This window comes from Serinus canaria, chromosome 15 (assembly GCF_022539315.1).
Source record: "Serinus canaria isolate serCan28SL12 chromosome 15, serCan2020, whole genome shotgun sequence".
NCBI lineage: Eukaryota > Metazoa > Chordata > Aves > Passeriformes > Fringillidae > Serinus > Serinus canaria.
The window spans coordinates 11,552,431-11,571,407 of record NC_066329.1 but is presented as its reverse complement, the minus strand read 5'-3'; the positions used below and the strand labels follow the sequence as shown (position 1 = coordinate 11,571,407).

Below are 18,977 nucleotides of genomic sequence, written 5' to 3'. Positions count from 1 at the left end.
GCAGTTTAGGGTCCTGGTCAGACACCCCAGGCTGGCTGTTCTCATCCTGCCCTTCAGCAGCTGCCTGTCTGTGCTACAGGGGTGTTGCAGCTGCTTTGCAGAGTGCCTGCATTGAGTCTGAGTGGTCCATCAAAGATTGTGAGTTTTGGAATTACTGTCTGTGCAGGCTCTAAGTTCATGGTGCTTTGGCTTTTCCATAACAGACTGAGAGCTCAAGGGCTGTGAGGAGAGTGGGTGGCTGGGAGGGGAACAGCTCTGGCCACCTCAAAATAAGCAAGTCACAGCCCTAAGATTTCTCTTGGAGCTCAAGATGGTGTGGGAAACTTGTCTTCTTCACAAGACTGTGCAAACTCAACCCCCTCCTGTTTCTGCCTTCATTTTAGAAAAAGAACAGACTTCAAAGCAAGATGAAAAAGACAGTTATTTGTAGTTGTTCACAAGCTGTCTGCTAAAATAGTATGAAATTCCTGTGCCACCAATTGCAATGATTTTCAGGTTAAAAGCTTCCCTCACTTGAAGGTGGTTCAGGATTTAGGTGTTTTAAGAGGCTCCAGATCTTACAAGGAAGTTCTGAATAGTTACCTCCACCCTTAAACTGATCAGCAGTTCCCCACTTCCTTCAGAGCAGGGGGTGATGAACTGAAAGGTGCCTCCAAAGCACTGCTGGTAAATTTCTGCATGACCTGAGCTTGGCGACTCATGTTGTTCTCCAAATGAACACTTAAAACACTTGTCTGGAAGCAGAAGAGGTGCTGAGATGCTTTGAGGGCTCCTCCTGTGCCTCCAGCCAGGGAAAGGTTCACTGTGCAGGTGCTAAAACTGGAGTCAGAGGAGGTTTGAAGAGCAGGCATGAGCACAGTGCAATGGTGCTAAATAATTCAAGGCCATTCTTATACAGGAGGTCTGGAAAAATCGTTATTACAGACTTGGATGAGAATTTTTATACTTCTGGTGGGCTGTGTAGTAAGACAAGCTTTAACATTATCTGGCAAAAAATGTGATGTAGTTGTTAGGCTGCTAATGTGTGCCTGGGCATGCTTTCCTCCCACCAGCAGGTCTGTCAGGGACTCAATCACTGCTCAAAGGACAGCAGGTGACTGAAGATGATAGAATTAGAACAATTTGCCAAATGGAAAACACTGCTGCCCTCCATCCTTTCCTTACCCCTGTCAATGGCAGCAGGGTGTTCTCAGATGTCTCTGCTGGCAAAGGGGTCAGCTACAGAAGGGTTTGCACAGATCTCACAGATGTAGGATGGAGGATTTGAGTCTGTGTGGGAGCTGTAAACACTGAAAGGCCTGATAGCCAATAGATATTAAAAATAGTTACTGCTCTGCTGTGTTACAGGATGAGCACATGGATGCTCTTGTACCTGCCTGGGGCATCAGGACTGGGCTTACAGCTCTTCTGGCCAGGCATTAATGATAAGGATGCAGTTCCCTCCTTCCCCCAAATTACAGCCTGTCTGTTTAGGCAAGGAATTGGTTCAACACAATAAGCAAATCACCTGGGCAGCCAAATTAAAATCTCTCACTGTGTTCATGCAGCAGTCTCCCAGCCACATGCTGACCATTCCTTGGGTTATGGGCTGTTTTCAGTTCCTCTCTTGCAACAGTTTAAGCAAATCTGAAGTCTTATTTATAACTTCTGTTTTAGGCAAACATGCAATGACTGAACTTCCCACAACTTCTCAGTAACTTGCCACTTGCTGACCTGTTTGATCTCATTTCTTAATTTTGCTGAATGTGTTTCACTGCCAACTGCTTCAGCTGAGCTCAGCACCCCACAAAAAACAACACCCATCTCTTATTTCTGTATTTTTCCACCCTAATATACGCAAGGATGTCTTCACTGCTGCCATGTTTTACCTGGATACAATTTTATACAGGTTTTTTTTTTTTTTTTTTTACTTTCAGACAAGTCAGACTGAGGCTGTGTGTGCATTTGTGTGTGCACAAGTGCAGGATAAGAGACCTGGAAGGAGTACTCAGACTCAGGTTTTTAGCATTGTACTGTGGTGTATCTAATAGCCTTTGCCATAAATTAATTTGCCATAAATTAAGCCCAAGTCACACCTCTTTGAAAAATGAGCATTTCTGTGTGCTCTCTTCCATCCCCACCTAGGATGAATCAGTGCAGCCATTAATGCAGCCAAGTAAAATCCATGTCCTCCTCTTGGTCCTCCATGGAGGGAACATCCTGGACTCAGGAAGTGGTGACCAGAGCTCCAAGCAAGGGGATGTCAACACCATCACAACTGTGTTTGACACGGTGATGAGGGTGCATTACCCAGCTGCTCTGGGACACATTGCCATCAAACTTGTCCCTTGCCCAGCCATCTGCTCTGAAGCATTTTCCCTGGTGTCCAGGTAAGTTGATGCTGTTTTGTCATGGAGTGGGGGTTTTGGGGGAGTTTGTTTTGTTTTGTTTTGTTTGTTTTCCTGAGATGTTCTGCATGTAGCACTAGGAGCTCTGACTGTGCTTTGGGAATGCATTTATTAATGTACCAGCCAGGCATTCAATCTCGATTTCATACTTAGCTGCAGTGAATACAGTAATCATGCAGCACAAGTTCTGAGATTGATTTATTCTAATTAATCCAATAAATACTAAGGATTTAATTCCTTGTCTGGAGGTTGTTCTGTCAGTGTAAGTATGTTGTCCTTGAAGATTTACGTTTGATGGGAGAGAAAGATTTATTAAGCTCTCACCCATTCACAGAGGAATAAATGGCCTTTCTGTCTCGAGGCTTTCTTTTATTAACCACAACACTTGACTGTACTGCCTGCAAGTTGTTTTCCCCATATTCCCACTGTCTCTTGCCTTCTGCAGCCTCAGCCCATACAGTTATGATGAGGGCTGCCTGTCCAACAGCCAGGATCACATTCCCCTCGCCGCGCTCCCCCTGCTCGCCACGTCCTCCCCGCAGTACCAGGAAGCCGTGGCCACTGTCATTGTCAGAGCCAACCAGGCCTACAGTGAGTTCATCAAATCCCAGGAGGGCACCTCCTTCACTGGCCAGGTGAGCCAGGGGCTGCTCAGGCCACAGCCAGAGCAAGAACAAGGGAAGCAATTTCCTTCTGAAACTCTCTTTGCCATAAATATCTCAGGAGGGATGGGAATGTGACAGTGCTGGGCTGCAATAAGGAAGTGCTGTGCTTTCCATTTCTTTCTTTCTGAGAGGGAGAGATTATTGCTTGTGCGCTGTCCTGGACCTTTGGGATTCAAAGCAAAGCCTGAGTTTGTGTTCAGAAATGTAGCTCCAAAGCTGTGAAGTTAATCAGGTTTCAGTGTGACACACCTTGCCCGAGCAGGAATGTTGCCTTTGTTGCTAAACATGGTCTCATCCCCATTGCAAACCAAGGCTGTTTTAGCATTCCTGGCTTTAAAGGACCTTCAGCAGCTCGTGCTGGAGCTGTCCACCCATGGGTTTATTTTGTGAGGCTGTGCAGCTGCTGCACCTCATAAAGAGCACAACTGAGACTCACACCTCTGAGCAAAGTGACTCCCCAGCCCCACAAGGGCAGAGACATTAGAGGAGCTGTCACACTGCGCTGCTGTCATGTGGTTTATTCACCCTGAGCTTCTTCCCAGCCAGCCCTCTCCTGCCCAGGGATCTTGGTGCTTTACTGTGCCTGTCTGCTCATACCCTTGGAGGCAGAACACTGTTACCCCTTGGAATACAAATAGGCAGAAGCTTCCCTAAAAAGTAGCACAGGAGCTGGCAAGGGGGATCCAGCTTGGTTTCTGCAGCTAGCACCAGGATCAGGGCTCTGTGTTGCTGTCCTGTTGCTCCAGCAGGCTGGTGGGGACAGCCAGGACAGATGAGCTGTGTGAGGGAATGGGAGTCTGCAGGCAGTGATGGATTTCACAGGCTGAGCAGTTTTACTGATGGAGGCACTGAGCATCCTGTCACTCCAGCTTGCCCACTTGTAATCCAGTCTCTGTGTATAACTGTTAGTTCTGAACTGAAGTCAAGGGGCTTCTTTTCCTAATTTCCTTTTTATTCCTCCTCCCTGTCCTCCCCTGCTTCTGTTTCCTGTCTCAGGTCTGCCTGGTAGGGGACTGTGTTGGAGGGATCCTGGGATTTGATGCCTTATGCTACAGCAACCAGACCGTGTCCGAGAGCCAGAACAGCAGCCGGCGAGGGAGCGTCGTGAGTGTCCAGGTAATGCTGGCTCCCAGCTCCTCCACAGAGCCTGCTTTGAGTGAGGGTCTCCTGGAACAGCAAAGACTCTGTTCCTTATCAGTGGCAGACATGTCTTAAGGTGCGTGTGAGTGTCAGTTTGGGTGTGTTTGCTCTAAGCAGGGATGGTTCACCCTCTGGTGTGAAGCATCACCCACACTTCAGGGAGTGATTGGGCCTGAGATTCTGTACTGGCCTCAACTGGATCTTGGGGTAAATGGGGAAAGGAGGATAGGAGGGAGGTGTTACCATGTGGGTGTATTCTTAATTCAGCTAAATCCATACATTCCAAATCCCAGGATACCGACCTCCTGTCTCCTGGGATCACGGTGAACAACAGCCACTGTTCCAGTGGCTCTAATCTGGAGGCCAGCAGACACCTCAGCAGGAGCAACATTGATATTCCTCGTAGCAATGGAGAAGATCCAAAGAAGCAGCTGCCACGAAAAAGGAGTGATTCATCCACCTATGAGCTGGACACGATAAAGCAGCATCAAGCCTTTCTTTCAAGGTAAGATTTAAGATTTGGAAGGAACAGATCCAGCAGTGTCCTGGAGCTGAGGGTGGTGTATCTGTGGAGCCTGAGTGTTGCTTTGTCATCCTGTGATAAGCAGGGTGTAGGAAAACAATTTAGATTAGAGAGTTATCGATTTCAGTGTGTTATGTATGCAAAAAAAATTAACAGCTTTCTTACTGAGTGGCACTGAGACAATCCAGCTTCTCTACTGCATCAGTGGTGCAATGGCAAGAAGCCCTTTGAGCTGTTGTGTGACAGCCAAGGCAGTCAGGGAGCTGCTGCTCTGCTGTGCTCCAAGTGTGGGATGGAGGTCAGAAAGCAAATGGAGAAATCGTGTAAGGGAACTCAGTGAAGCAGAACTGGGAACCCAGCATTGTATTAATTTAAAGTATCTCTGAAACCTGATTTTGAGTTATTCTGTCCCCTGCCAGGGCTGCTTCATTGCACCAAGGACATGTTTCAAATTTGAATTTCACTGTTGAAGCCCCCAATACCACATTTTTAAGCTTTTTCAAATGGACATTCAGAAATGTGTCTGTTAACATAGCCCATGGAATTTTCACAGCAGTCTGCCCATGGCCTCTGGTCATTCAGGGATTATTTCTGTAAATCCAGAGGATTTTTCTCACTGAATCTTCTTCTCCAGCCTCTGGAACTGGACGGCCCAGAGCTTATTCACCTGCAGGCCTGGAGGAACTAATCCCTCTTCTCTCATGTCCCAGGAACTGGGGAGCAGTGTCCCCCACAGCAAACCCCATTACCTGCATTGCAGCTGCATCCAAGGCTGTTCCTTTTGCCCTGTGCTGAAGGCTTCCCCTGCATTTCTCCCCCTCCATCACTACCTGGAGTCATTGTTTTAGCACAGGGATTTGTGTTGTCCTGCCATGTCAGGGCCCTTTGGTAAATGATTTATGGGAGGGAGAAGGTATCGAAGTGAATGTTGTCGGTGCACAGAGATAGGATATTCAGAAAGACAGCTGCATTTACAAAATCCCCAGTGAGGTTCTTGGCTATTTCCAGCAGGTTAATAAAAGGCAATCAGGCTCTTGTTCTTGCCTCCTCAAAACAGTCTCCTGTATTACAGGGAAAATATGAGTTGTGCAAAAATGTGCTGATTTTCCTCCTTGTTATTGACCTCAGGGGCACAGACTCAGTTAAGGAAATCAGGCTGGCATCTTGATGCATTTTTACACCTATTTTAGAATAAGTGCTGGGCCTGATGTGGATAATGGATTGCTCATTTTGTTGTTTCAAATAGCTTTGTGCTGGTCCTTCCTGTTCCATCTCTGAGCAGCCCAATATGCAGCACTTGTGACTCCTGGGCAAGGGCTGTCGGGATTCAGTGGGGTGGCAGATTGGTGCATCTTCACCTCTTTAGAGTTTTATGTGTTTTTAAAGCTCCCTGTAGACCTTGAGCTAAAAATTATTCTCTTCCCAGAGCTCAAAACCAGGATTCCCTCAGGAAAAGAGGCAGGTTGAAGCTGCAGTAGGAGCTCTGTCTGCATATCTCTCACTCAGCTCTGTGGTGCAGGGGAGGCTGGGGAGCAGGGATTCACCTTGTCCCTGGTGCAGAAGAGGCTGGGGAGCAGGGATTCACCTCATCTCTGGTGCAGAAGAGGCTGGGGAGCAGGGATTCACCTCATCCTTGGGGCAGAAGAGGCTGGGGAGCAGGGATTCACCTTGTCCCTGGTGCAGAAGAGGCTGGGGAGCAGGGATTCACTCGTCCCCTCCTGCATGTCAGCAGGACGTCGCTCCCACGGCCATGCCTGGACCTTGTTCTCCCAGCCAGCACCAGCAGAGTGCCTGTTGGCCTCTGCCATCAAGGAATGATTTTTCCCATGCAAAAACCAAGCCCTGGTGTGACGTGGCTTCGAGCAGGAGGTTGGCAGAACAGAGCCAGGTTTTCCTCCAGGGCTCGGCAGACGGGCAGCCTGGCACACAGGGACCTTTCTGTCCGTGCCCACTGCAGATTTCAGCCTGTGCCAAAGACACTCATTTTTATTCATGTATCAGACCTACCCACTTCTCTGGGATAATGCCCAGCAAGCCAGAGCAGCATCTGGAGATTACAATCACACATTTATTTTTAAATTCAGTCCTTCTGCACAACTACATTATTTCTGGCTGTGCCGTACTTGTATTATTGTAAATGAGTTGATTTGCTTCTGAAATCCATAAGCTCTTGTTTAATTAATGCACACAGTACATCTGCTGCTCTTTAAAGGGAGAACAGGGCACTGCAGGTTGCTTGGAGCATGACAGATCCAGAGTTCCCCTTGGCTCTCATTTCCTTTGATTGCTGAAAAGGCGGCACCAGGTTCCCGGCAGAAGGAGTGAAGATGCCCAAATTGCTCCTTGCTGTGCCTGCTCTGCTTCTTCCCTTCCCCAGGAAGAGGTGCTGTGGGAAGCTGTGTGGAATGCACCAAACAGCCCCTGCACCCATCCTGCCATGGGCGTAGCTTTTCCTCTGGAGTCTTTGTTGGGATCCCATCGCTGTCACCCTGTCTTCAGCAAAACTGAGCGTGTTCGAGATGACTTTGCATTCCTCACACACAGCAAACTCGCTGTGTCTCATCTTGTTAGCTAAAGCAATTGTAGCTCCAGCAAAGGTGGTTTGTTCTCAGAGCTGTTTCAGGGCTCTGCAGCCTCGTTTGCATCACAGAAACAGGAGGAGGTTCGTTTGAGCTGTCACTGCTGTAACCTCCTGTTCCTCCCGCTTTTGACACCACTGTTTTGACTCCCCGTGATGTGTGTGTGTCTGGCATAAGTAACTGATCATTCCCTGGCTGGGAAGCGGAGAGCAGAGCTGTGCATGTGCCTGTGTGCAGCTCCACAGGGAGCACGGCAGCGCAGCAGGAGCAGGAGGAGGTGCAGCATCCTCTGGGAACGGCGTTCAGCACTGGAGCTGTCACTGGGATTATTCCTTATTTGCCATGGCAGGAAAGCAAAGTCTGCCTGAAACCTGCTTTTCTTCCCCAAAAGTGTGAGCATTTGCAGCTGCTCCCGGGCTGTGGCTGTGTCTGAGGGGTCTGTGAGCTACTGCTCTGTGCTGAGGATGGTGGAACAGCCCTGGTTTGAGACCACAGCAGTGCTGGCCTGTCACTGTCCTCAGAGGCAGCCTTGATGAGCCAGAGCTGTTGCACATGAGGATGTGACAAGTACTGGTCACCACCTGGGATTTTGTCTTGGGGCCACAGAGCCAGCAGGAGACTGTTGGATCTGCATCATTCCCAGCTCCAGGCCAGTAAAGCCTTTATCCAACCCATCCCTTATGATATCCATTTCTCCTCCATGTTTTATAGAACCTGTTCTGATGCTTTTTTAAGTGTTTGCAAACACCCTCTTAATGCACTGCTGGTACTGCCTTCAACTCTCTGCTTCTAATTATAATGAGATAACCCACTACAGCTGCCACTGGAACCTGCACAACCTGGAGAGCAAAGGAATATGCAGCTTTGTGTTTTGGGGTGGGAATAGAAACATCTCAGAAAGCCTTTTGTGAACCAGGTTATCCGTGTTACACATCTGTCATTTCACTTGCCCAGAGTTAGACTGCAAAGAAGCAACTCTCCCTAATGTGGGGGTGGATTCCCAGGATTTTCACCTAAGCAATCCTGCTGCTTCTTCTTCAGTGTCCAAAGAAAATATGAAATTAAACCTCTTTGTTAAACGTGTGCATTGCCCATCCTGCACAAGACAGAGATGGAATTTTGTAAACAGATTTGACACCTGAGAGAGGGAGGAAAAGCTGGACATGTTCTATGATTTTCTATGACTCCTTAAAGAAAAAAAACATTTTGGGGAGATGGTGTGTAAATGAACTCACCTGAAGCTTGGATTTGTACATGTAAATGATGCCAGTGCAGGGGGTCACTGTGGGTTGGTTAGCACAGTTCCTTCACTGAAGAGATAGAAATTATATCCACTGTCAATCATAATCCAGGCTTTAATATGAAAACACAGTGAGGATATAATTCAGACTTTATCTTCTGAATATTTTATTTTCTGTTCTTGGCTCAGTTTACATTCTAGTGTCCTGAGAAACGACCCCACATCCAGGCGATCCAGCAGCTCCACGATGCTGGATGCAGGAAATATTGGGAAGTTTGACTTTGAGATCACAGACTTCTTCCTCTTTGGGTCTCCCCTGGGTCTGGTGCTTGCTCTGCGGAAAACTGTAATTCCAGCCCTTGACAGTAAGTCCTGGTGCAAACTGCTCCCTTGGTGGGTGGGGTAAGCACCTCCTGCTGCACTTGCAGGAGTCTGGTTAAACCCAAACATTTCTGTGTCACGTTTATTGCACCATAAAGAAGCAGATCTCCCTGTGCTCTATACACCACCAGTGATGCCATTTCCAAACAGGAAAAGCACTGGGAATTCTTGAGTCTGTCAACATTGTAATAAATTGTTTCAGTTGACTGAACTAGGAGATGAGAGGGGGATAAATGACAAATCTTTTGCAAATTTGTAACCTGACAGTTGTCATTTTTCAAGACAAATATTTACAGTATTCTAACAAGCGATATTTTGATACTTGAGGGATTTTTTTTCTTTGTCTTTTTAGTCTTTCAGCTCAGACCAGCTTGTCAGCAGGTCTATAACCTGTTCCACCCTGCAGACCCATCTGCTTCACGCCTCGAGCCTCTTTTGGAGAGGAAGTTTTACCTTTTGCCCCCCTTCAATATCCCCCGGTACCAGAGGTTCCCGCTGGGCGATGGCAACTCTGCAGTTCTGGGTGAGTCCCTCTGGATCCATGTGAGCTCTTAAAGGGTTACAAGTTACATGAAGTTACCAACACAGTTGGAAATGGTGAGAAGGAGAACAGGCCCTGTAGCATCAGCTTGTCCCTGATTTACCAGAAAAGGAATTCTCTTGTAGTGAAATCAGTGCCTTGTGTGCTCTGTGCCCTCTGTTTGTCACACAGGGGCCTCCAGCTGTTGAGGGTCATGAGGTGCTGATCTCTCTGTAAAGGCTTCTGTTTTCCACCCAAACTGGTGCTTGTGATGGAGTGTGAATGAAACACAACTGAGTGGGCAGAATTTAGGACTTGGAGGGCCAGAGAAGACTGGAGGGAGCAGAGTCTGCAGTGAGATGATGAGATGATTTACTTGTTTGCATCCCCTTTGTCTAATATTTGAATCATGCAGGACTAAATGAAGAAGACTGTATAACCAGAGCTGGATAATTCTGGTCATCCCCTCTGCATCATTTTAAAGTTAAAAGTCCAAAGTCCATCCTTCTATATGTTCAGTGTCTTCAAGTATTGTAATTGCTTAATCTAGAGGCCTGATTTGTTAGATGGGCCCAAACTAAATTCCATGTTTAATGAAGTGAATAAAATGCTTTCTGCAGGCCCCACTCACTTGTCAAATTTAGCCAAGATCTTGCTGCAACACTTTTTAAAAATGGATCCACCCACAACTGCATTTGTACCCAGGCCAGTTACAACAGCTCAGGGAATCTATAGCAACTTGAAGAGCAATTTGCTTTTTGGGTGTATTCTAGGTATCAGCTGCAAGGGGCTTATTACAAAAAAAAATTGCAGCTAAACATCTTACCTTATTTCTCTTAAATGCATCCCAGAGCCCCTGTTGTCACTGTACCCAGGGGTAGAGGCCCCATTGACAATAAACCTGTGTTCTGGTTATCATCTGGACAGCAGCAGGAATATTAGAGCCTCCCTGGATCACACAGCCTCTGAGGTGGCTGTGTTTGGAGAGACACTTGCTATGCAGGGAAGTTAAACAGCAATTAGCTCTCCTATGAGAAGGGCAGAGTGATGGCAAAACCTCCAGGTCTGAGCCTTGTTATTTTAAGAGATACTGCTCTGCCTTCATGAATAAAACTGACAAAAACCGACTTTAAATTCTCTTTTTCCTGTAAGACAAAGCCTCTTCATTTGCTTATCAGAAAGTAGCAGGCCATTCCTTTCCATTAGAGTCGTGTTGTGATGGACACATTACCCAGAAGGACTAACCATGATTCACCAAGCTGCTCCTGAAGTTAGTGTTCACTGGAGGGCACTCCAGAAAAGTTAATTGCTGCTTTAATTAAGCTGTATGTTTTGCAGCTCACGTAAAATTCAGGTGCTCAGTTATAATTGGTTTTGTACAAAACCTTGTGTAACGCTGCTTGTGCACATCTCCTCATGCAGGTAGCTTTTTTTTGGGAGTCCACAAATCAGAAAGCCTCTCAGGATGTTTTTTCCTCCATTTTCCCATGTTTCATTTCAACGAAATTGCAGAGTAAAATCAAACTCACATCCCTGCTTACTCCTGTGCTTTGCACTGTGTAGGCTGTGAGTCTGATTCTTCCCTTACAGCATATTTTTTCCCACTCATAGTAAGAGATATTTCTCTGGATCTGCTGTGTATTTATGGATTTGGCTTAGAAGGGGGTGAAGATGCCTCCCTTTTGTTGTTGAAGTGCCATCGTTGTGTTCTCCTCTGCTCCCAGTTAATCTCTGCTGTTGGTCTGTTTGGAAATCACCCATTTTGTTTCTTTTACTCTATTTGAAGGTTGTCTGTTCATTGAAGACTCATAATTAAGTGCTGGGGTGTAACTGTTTGTATGTTTAACACTTTGTGGCCGCATGTCTGTTGTTCTTTGTCCTTCTGTTATGGTTTTTTTTTTTCCCCATCTGCTTCTAGTTGAGACAATCCAGAACAATCCCATCCTCCTCATGGAAAGTAACCCTCTGGGTGCTCTCCAGCACCAGGACAGCTTCATGGAAACAAGTATCCCCGTTCCCGTACTGAATTGGCAAGATGTTTCCAATAAAAGTGCTGGTTGTGCTGAGTGTGTGTAATCTACACTTTTGTATTGTCTGTGGTGTTGGGTTCTTGGGGTCCTTTGTTGGAGATCACACTGTTGCCTCCTGGAGTTGAAACCTTCGTGCTGTGCCTCAGGCTGTGCCACTCAAAATCACCCCTGGGGATCACACCTGGCTCTGGGAGAGCCACTGTGGAAAAAGAGTTTGGGGTTATAATCTCTGTCCTATTCTGGTGTTGATGCTGGAGGGGAGCTGCTGCCATGCATGGACTGGTTTGCTCTGTGCTGCTGGAAAGAGCCTTTGGCAGAGACAGCCCGTGCTGGCCCTGCTCCTGTGGTGCTCACCGAGGGCAGGATCCCTTGGGAAAAGGTGTCCTGAGTGTGCAGCTCCCCAGCAGCCACCATGCCCAGAACTCCCCTTGATGTCCATGTCACACCAGATTTTGTCCCTTTGAGTATTTCCTGTTTGGGCACTCGTGGCTCTGCTGAGCATAGCACTGAGGCTTTCAGACCCCAGGGTGGCTCTGAGTGTTGGTTATTTAAATTAATTTCTTGTCTCCCGCCTTAAAAGCAAAGTTTGATGCGTTTGTTTTGCCTTATTTTCCACCATCAATGCTGCATGGCCTCATTTATTCTGATTGTGGCTGGTGCTACATCTGCAATTTTGATGAGATTTGCCTTTGTTTTGGTTTTTTTCTTCCCCGCGTGTCTCACTTGCCCGTTCTCGTTCCTTTCTCAGTGTTTTGCATTCAGAGCTGGGTTCTGCTGCCCTGTTTGTCTTTAACAAGCTGACCCTCACTGTCCCTGAGCAGTTTGGGCTCTTATGTGGTCATACAGGATGTGTTTGAGTTTTCCCAGTGGTCTCTCCTCTGTCTCCTGGAGGTGGAGAGGATTTTTTAGGTGTGCAGTTGCTGTGTTGCCTGTGCTGTGAGGTTCTGTGGTAAAGCAGAGGGAAAGGATCTGGTGCCATTAATTAACCACTTTGGAGGTGCCTGGTGAAATGCCACTTCACTGTGAGCTGATACTGCCTGTGGTCAGGACAGAGCTTGGAGAAGCATCCCTTGCCTGTGCCAAATTAGATGGTCTTTAAGGTCCCTTCCAACCCAAACCATTCTGTGATTTTCTGCTTTTTACATTGTGGGTCAAGAGCACAATGTGTCCAAGCAGTTCTTGATGTCAGTGTAGCAAGTGCTGAATCCCAATTCAGCCACTGGACTGCAGGAGATTTCCAAAGTCACCAAAACTTGTGGACAGCAGAAATCTGTTGCTCTTGATCTCAGGGTAGTGACTGCAGAGTGCCCAGCACTGACCAGTGACTCCAGTGTGAGCAGGGCCTGGCCTGTGCTGAGCCTGGCTTTTCTGTGGTTTTTAATCTTCTTGTTTTTATTGACCTGTACATATTTTTGGATGGCTTTCAGTATTTCCTGCTTTGGTGCAATGGCTCAGTCTCCAAATAGCACATACCAAAATCTGTCTTGCAGGTACCCCAAGGACTTACCTGAGAGGATGGCTCAGGGCTGTTCCTTTATAAGAACATTGATAAATGAGGCCAAAAGTGAAAGAGCACAGCACCAAAATGAGTATTAAAGATTTGTAGGTAGGCCAAAACAAAAGAAGTGATTTGGCTTCTCATGTCCACTCCCCTGGAAGTGCAGTTAAACCTTGGGCCATGGCTGTGCCATGTGGCTCCAGCAGCAGCAGCTGCTTTGCTGGGAGGGTGCTCAGGGCACTGCTCAGGCTCCTCTTCCTCGCTCTGGGCTGGTGGCCCGGAGTCAGCCCTGAGTCACAGGACAGTGCAGTAAACAAGGGCACCTCTGTCCCCACCGAGTGACAGAGGAACAGCTAACCTTGCTAGAGGTCCTGCTGCTGCTGGACCTTCTGCCTTCACTCTGGGCTTGCCTGGAGAATCTCCCTGGGGCTGTCAGGACCTGAGCTGTGGCTGGGGATGCACCTCTGGCAGGAGGCTTCCCATGGCTCCTGTTAGGGACACTTGGCTGCAGGTGCTGGGGTCTGTCTGTGCCAGCATGGCAGCACCTGTGACATCCCACCCTGGTCACCACACTCCCCAAGAGAGCCCCCTTGGTTTCAAAACTGCTGCTCAAGAGACAGAGAATACACAAATTCAGGAAATAGGTTGTTAGCTTTGTGGGTTTTTTCTGCAAGTCAGGTCTCAGAATTTTCTTTGGAAGTTGCTGTCACTGCAGCTTTGGTGTGGAGGAAGCTTTTCTGAGTGGGTTGTAATGCATAAAACCAGTTTTTTTCCACATTTCCCACCCTGCCTTTTCTTGGCCTTGGTTTTTCTCAGAAACTGCCCTTTCTCAGGGCCAGAGGGTGTGTGGCTTGGGGAAAGGGAGAAGCACAAGAGCACCTGAGTGGGCAGGAGCAGGGGAGTGCTGCTGTGGGGTGGCACCTTGTCCCCTGCAGGGCACAGTCCTGCCACCAGCACTGGCAGTGCTGAACTGAACTGTTCAGCAATGCTGAAACACCTCAGGCTTTAACAGGAGTGGGAGTTGTTCCTCTGGTGACTCCAGGATGGGGCTGGAAGGGCTGCTGAGGGTTGGGTGCTTTTGCTGCAGACTCATTACATTCCAAAATCCCTGGTCAGCCCAGGAAAACAAGATTGGCTAAAAAAGAGCAGGCCCAAAATCTCATTGTTTCTTCCTTAATTCACTTTCTGGGTTCTGAAAAAGGAGTTGAAGTTCAGGCAGAGCTAAGTGAAGATGGGCTAATGGAGTCAAAGCTGACCAGCCCAGGCAGGCCATGTTGGGCCCAGCCTTTTCTCCTGTAGCACTCTTGAACTTGTCTTCCTAATTCAAGCCACAGGTGCTTTAGGTTAAAGCAGAGGAAGAAGTTCAGGTTTCCCTGGTGGTCAAACCTCAGTCTGGAATTTTTCCTGACACAGACAAAGCCAAACCTCTCCTCACATCTGAGGAGGTTCCTGGAAGGTGGTGATCATCAGCTGTGTTGGAGCACCCATTTGGTGACACAAGAGCAGGAGCACCTCAGAGGCAAGAGAATGGAGAGGGAGGGGAGATCAGAGAAGAGAGGGTTGTTCCAGGTCTCTCAGCAGAGGGAATGAGACTCTTCACCCTTGAGACCTTTGTGGGGTTCAGTACAGCTCCTGTTCTCCACTTGGATTGCCTCTTCTTGCTCCTGCTGGTGTTTTGTGCAGTCAGAAAGCAGCACTGGCCTGGGGGGACCAGCTGGCTTGTGGATCCTGGTCACAGCCTTGACAGCCAGCAGCTCAAGGCAAGGTGGAAAGAGGGGGAAAGTGCTGAGAAAGTGATGCTGCTGAGGGCCTTTCAGGCACAACGTGGGCTGTGTGTGCAGCTCATCATCAGGTCAGGCTCCTGCTAAGGCTCAGATCTCACAGTCCACAAAGCTTTTACACAGAGCAGCTTGTGGCCTGATTTTCCCTGCAGAGAACAGAACTCTTTTACTGACACTTAGCCACACATTTTCTGCTTCATACGTTCCCTCTCCCTGGGCTGCAGCAGGATTTGTGTGGGCACAGACACTGCTGCTGCAAAGTGAGGGATTGGAGGGAGAAAATCAGTAGCCCCAAGCCAAAAAAGATTGATATTAAAATAAACCAGTTGCTAAAACAACGCCCCGTGTCAGCCGCGCGCCGGGATTAAATCCAGGGATAACTGAACAGGCTGGGATAGGTGGAGGGTGTTGATGTGTGGGAGTAATGTGCTCACATTCCTTGTGGTATCTCCTGCCTGATATCTGGGAAGAAATTCAGGTGCTGCTCCTCAAGTGCAGCAGAGATGGGCAACCTTAACCCCAGAATGAATTGCTTTGCTTTTGCATGTTAGTGCCACGCTGGTGCTGCCTGCTGTGAGCACCTGGTGTTGGCATTACAAACCTCTGCCCTGCAGGGGCTTGGGGTATCCCACTTAATTGGGCCTCATAGCATCCCCAGAGGGGTGGGTGCTCTTAGCACTGTTCAGAGACAAAACTCAAATGCAGAGATTTTTACGTGGCTTTCAGCATCTCTCGTTTTGCCACTCCTGAGTGTTTGAGGTCCTTTTCCCTCCCATCCATATGTGAGGTCCATGTGAGCATGATTTTAAGCCCTCCTTTCTGTATTTATGTACTGAGGGGTTTGGCCTAACTTGGTAAACCTCAGGCTGGGATTTAAAAATCCTGACCTGCGTGTTGTACCAAAAAAGTTTTGTTTTCATAGAGCCTGAGAACTCCCTGATCTGCTGACTCTGATGGGAGATCCAAGAGCTCAGCACCAGACTCCCTTCAGTAGCCCTTTCTCCAGATTAATGAGTGTTGGCTGTGTCCTTCAGCAGTAAAATACAAGTCCAAATTTAGTCCCTGCCAGGCATGAAGATGTTTTCTTGATTTTTGCTTTTTAATAATGCTTCTATCTTGGAGAGATTCTTTTAAATTTAAATATCTCAAGAAAACAAATACCTCTTTGCGAGGTTGTTTTTTTTGTTATCTTGTCTCGATGTGAATGTATAAAATTGTGTATATTCACATCTGTATGTATGACACATGCTTGTTATTGCTGCTTGAATAAGTCTGCCTGGGTTTTTCTTTGGATCTGGTTTTTGAGCTACTTACTTTGCTTCTCTCAATCAAAGACTGCTCCTCCAGCCACATGTCTCTGCCTGCTGTGCTGTTTGCTTTCTTTTCTAACCAGAGCTCCAATGAAATGTGGGGTGTTTCTGTTTCATTCCAATCAGCTCTGAAAGGTTTTTGCACCCACCAGCTTTGTTTGCCTCCTTCCTCCCCCCCGAGTTCATCTTGCCCAGCCTCTGTCTGTTGGTCTAATATTTTGATTTCCCTGTTTCAACTTTGTAGCAGATGTTGTTCAGTCTCATGGTGCCGTCTTCGTGGAAAACGCGTCCCTGTCCACCCCCATTTCAGCCCCTCAGTTCAGGGGCTTCCGGAGAGCCAGTGAGATCAGCATTGCCAGCCAGGTCTCAGGAATGGCAGACAGTTACACTGCTTCCAACATAGCCAACAGTAAGTGTTGCACCCCTCTGAGACTCTGCTCTGCTCCGGGCTGAGCAGCTTCTGTCCGTCCGTCTGTCCGGGGGGTGCTTCCCAGTCATGACCAAAAGCTTGGAATTATTCTGGTTCTGCCACACTCAGTGCCCTGTGTCACCACATCCCCTGCAAGAGCAGGGCATGTGTTTGATGGCCACGGCTGTGTTGTGCATGTTGGACCTTGCTGGTGATGAGTTGGTAAAGAAAAGAGCATAACTGTGACTGAGCTGTGTGTGCTGAGGGTTAATCCACAGGGATGTGTCTGTGCTGCCATGGTAAGTCGTGCAGAACTGGTCTGGATCAGCACTTGAGACCAGATGGGTAATGCAGGATGTGGCTCAATGCAGATCCCTCAAATGTGGCCCACAAAAGCAGGGATGAGTAAATCCCTCTGTAACGCTGAAAGGCAAGGACAGGTTGGTTCAGAACAGAACATTTATTACTTTGCATTAGAGATTCAAATTCAGCTTTTCTGCAGCCTGCAGGGCAGCTCCCAGTCACTTCTGACCCATTTCCCAGAGCTGAATGAGGAGTAAAAGGGATTTCTTATTTATTATTTTCCCAAGACCTGTATAACTTCCTAACTAATACAGTGGAGGAGAACAGACTTTATTAATGGCTCAGCCCTTTCTTTGTTTCAGCTCAGGTATGAAATGAATGCTGTGTCCTCATGGACCTCTGGTAACCCAGACCAAAAAAAGGCTGAAAACTCAAAAAAAAACTCAAAAAACCACCAGAAAAACCAAAACAAAAACTAAAAACCATGCCTATGAGGAAATTTTCAGCCCAAACTCTATTCCCAGAAGGTCTCAAAAATTTAGAGAAACATTCCTGTCATGAGTTGTGAATTACTCACTCCATCATTAATTACTAAGGTTAATAATGCTCCTGGAGGCAGGTATGAGTTGTTGAAGGTCTGTGGGCGCTGCTCAGGGGCTGCTGTAACCTCCTGCCCTGTTTGAGGCAGCACTCAGCAGCAGAACTAAAATACCTTCTCTGCCAAACGAGGTTTTCCTGCTCAAAGTGTGTCCAAGAGCCGACACCGCACTCCCCGCCTGCATCCTTTTACTTGTCCTGACATCTTGCCAAGCACTGTTAAATAGGAATCTGCTTGGTAAGCAGCTCCTGGGGGAGAAGGTGTTTGATTTGTGCTGCTTTCCCCACCAAGGGGAGCTGCTGGCACACAGGGGTGCTTCTTGGGGAGGTGTTTGTGCCACGGTGATGCCCCAAGGCTGGTGTGTCCCACAGAGAGATCTTGTCCTGGGCTGCAGCAGAGTTGGGTCACACAACACTCACCTCTGCTTTCCCCATGCTCTCCCCCCTTGTGCAGCTTCTGCTTTGTGTAATTTATTCCTTCACACAGCCATCAAAGCCTGTTCCTGAGATCAGGGAGGAAGAGTCTTCCCTTGACTCCGAGTGTCCCCCGAGCTTCAGCTCTGCCTTTGCTGCTCCTGCTCTCAGCCTCGTTGGTGTGGTGGTAACGTGGAGCCATGGCACCGAGGGCTGGATGTGATCTCTGCTTATCCCCAGGGAGAGCTGGAGGAAGGTTGGAGGGGCACTGCAAAACCACAGCTCCCTCCCAGGAGCCTCCCTAGGGGTGCAGCTCCCCTGGTACCGTGAGTTTGTGGAGGATGAAATCAGTGTGTGCCATAATAATGAGTGATTTCTGCTTTTTTTTTTTTTCTTTTCATATTTTATTTTTCCTTTTAGAAACCAAACACCATCTTAATCATTGTAGGGGGTTTAGCCTTCTGTCCCAACTTGCCCTCCCTCACAAATCCCCTACCCAAAGCTCGTTCAGGAGGCGTAGGCAGCACAAACACACAGTCCCTGCCAAGGGAAGGAAGCTCCAAGGGCCACGGAGCCGGGCTGCAGGCTGTGCTCTTCGGATACCAGACCTGGACATCAAGACAGGTATTCTGGAGAGATCCACTCCTGTCGGCCTCCTCTCTCATTTGATAGTCACAGAACTTCACAACAAATCTCTGCGCTTCACACTGAGGCACTTGCAGTTTCTGATTGCATCTTAACAAACATTTCTGTCACTTTGCCCTGAAGATCCATCATAACACAGCTAACAACTTGGCAGGAGCAGGAATTCTTCTGGGCAGAGCTGAGGGGACAACGCTTCTGCCTCCACCACTGTCTTTGAGCATGGAAGAGTCAATCCTGTCTGCTTCCTGTAAAGAATCTGAAATTACCCAAGCTGGGGACTTGCATGAGAAATGAAAGTTGGGACATGACCAGGAGCTGTCAGTTTGGAAGGCAGGGAATCAGAAGTGGCTGTGAGGAGGTGCCTGTGAGCTCTGGGAAAGCCACATTGATCTGTCAAACCTTGCTCCTCCTTCCCATGGCTCTTCAGAAAAGTGGGGACTATCAGGGTGAGGGTGACCTGGCACCTGGCAGAGCCAGTGCTGGGCCATGGGGGGATGTGCTGAATCCACATCCCTCTGCATTTGCTGTTTTGGGAGCTCTTTACAGGTCTCTGGA

At 47.9% G+C, this 18,977-nt stretch overlaps 1 protein-coding gene across 11 annotated transcripts in view; it reads left to right on the top strand.

The window, feature by feature from the left end:
• Positions 1–18,977, top strand: part of PITPNM2 (phosphatidylinositol transfer protein membrane associated 2) — a 125,276-nt gene that overhangs the window by 94,241 nt on the left and 12,058 nt on the right. For 6 of the 11 annotated variants that reach the window (XM_050980759.1, XM_050980754.1, XM_050980756.1 and 3 more), the window contains 9 exons: positions 2,125–2,369; positions 2,833–3,022; positions 4,049–4,168; positions 4,486–4,697; positions 8,724–8,899; positions 9,268–9,438; positions 11,354–11,503; positions 16,299–16,463; positions 18,198–18,401. In XM_050980759.1, the coding sequence (XP_050836716.1) occupies positions 2,125–2,369; positions 2,833–3,022; positions 4,049–4,168; positions 4,486–4,697; positions 8,724–8,899; positions 9,268–9,438; positions 11,354–11,503; positions 16,299–16,463; positions 18,198–18,401 (1,633 nt within the window). The remainder of the gene's footprint in view (positions 1–2,124; positions 2,370–2,832; positions 3,023–4,048; positions 4,169–4,485; positions 4,698–8,723; positions 8,900–9,267; positions 9,439–11,353; positions 11,504–16,298; positions 16,464–18,197; positions 18,402–18,977) is intronic. The other 5 variants (XM_050980760.1, XM_050980761.1, XM_050980762.1 and 2 more) reach the window with 5 other exon arrangements.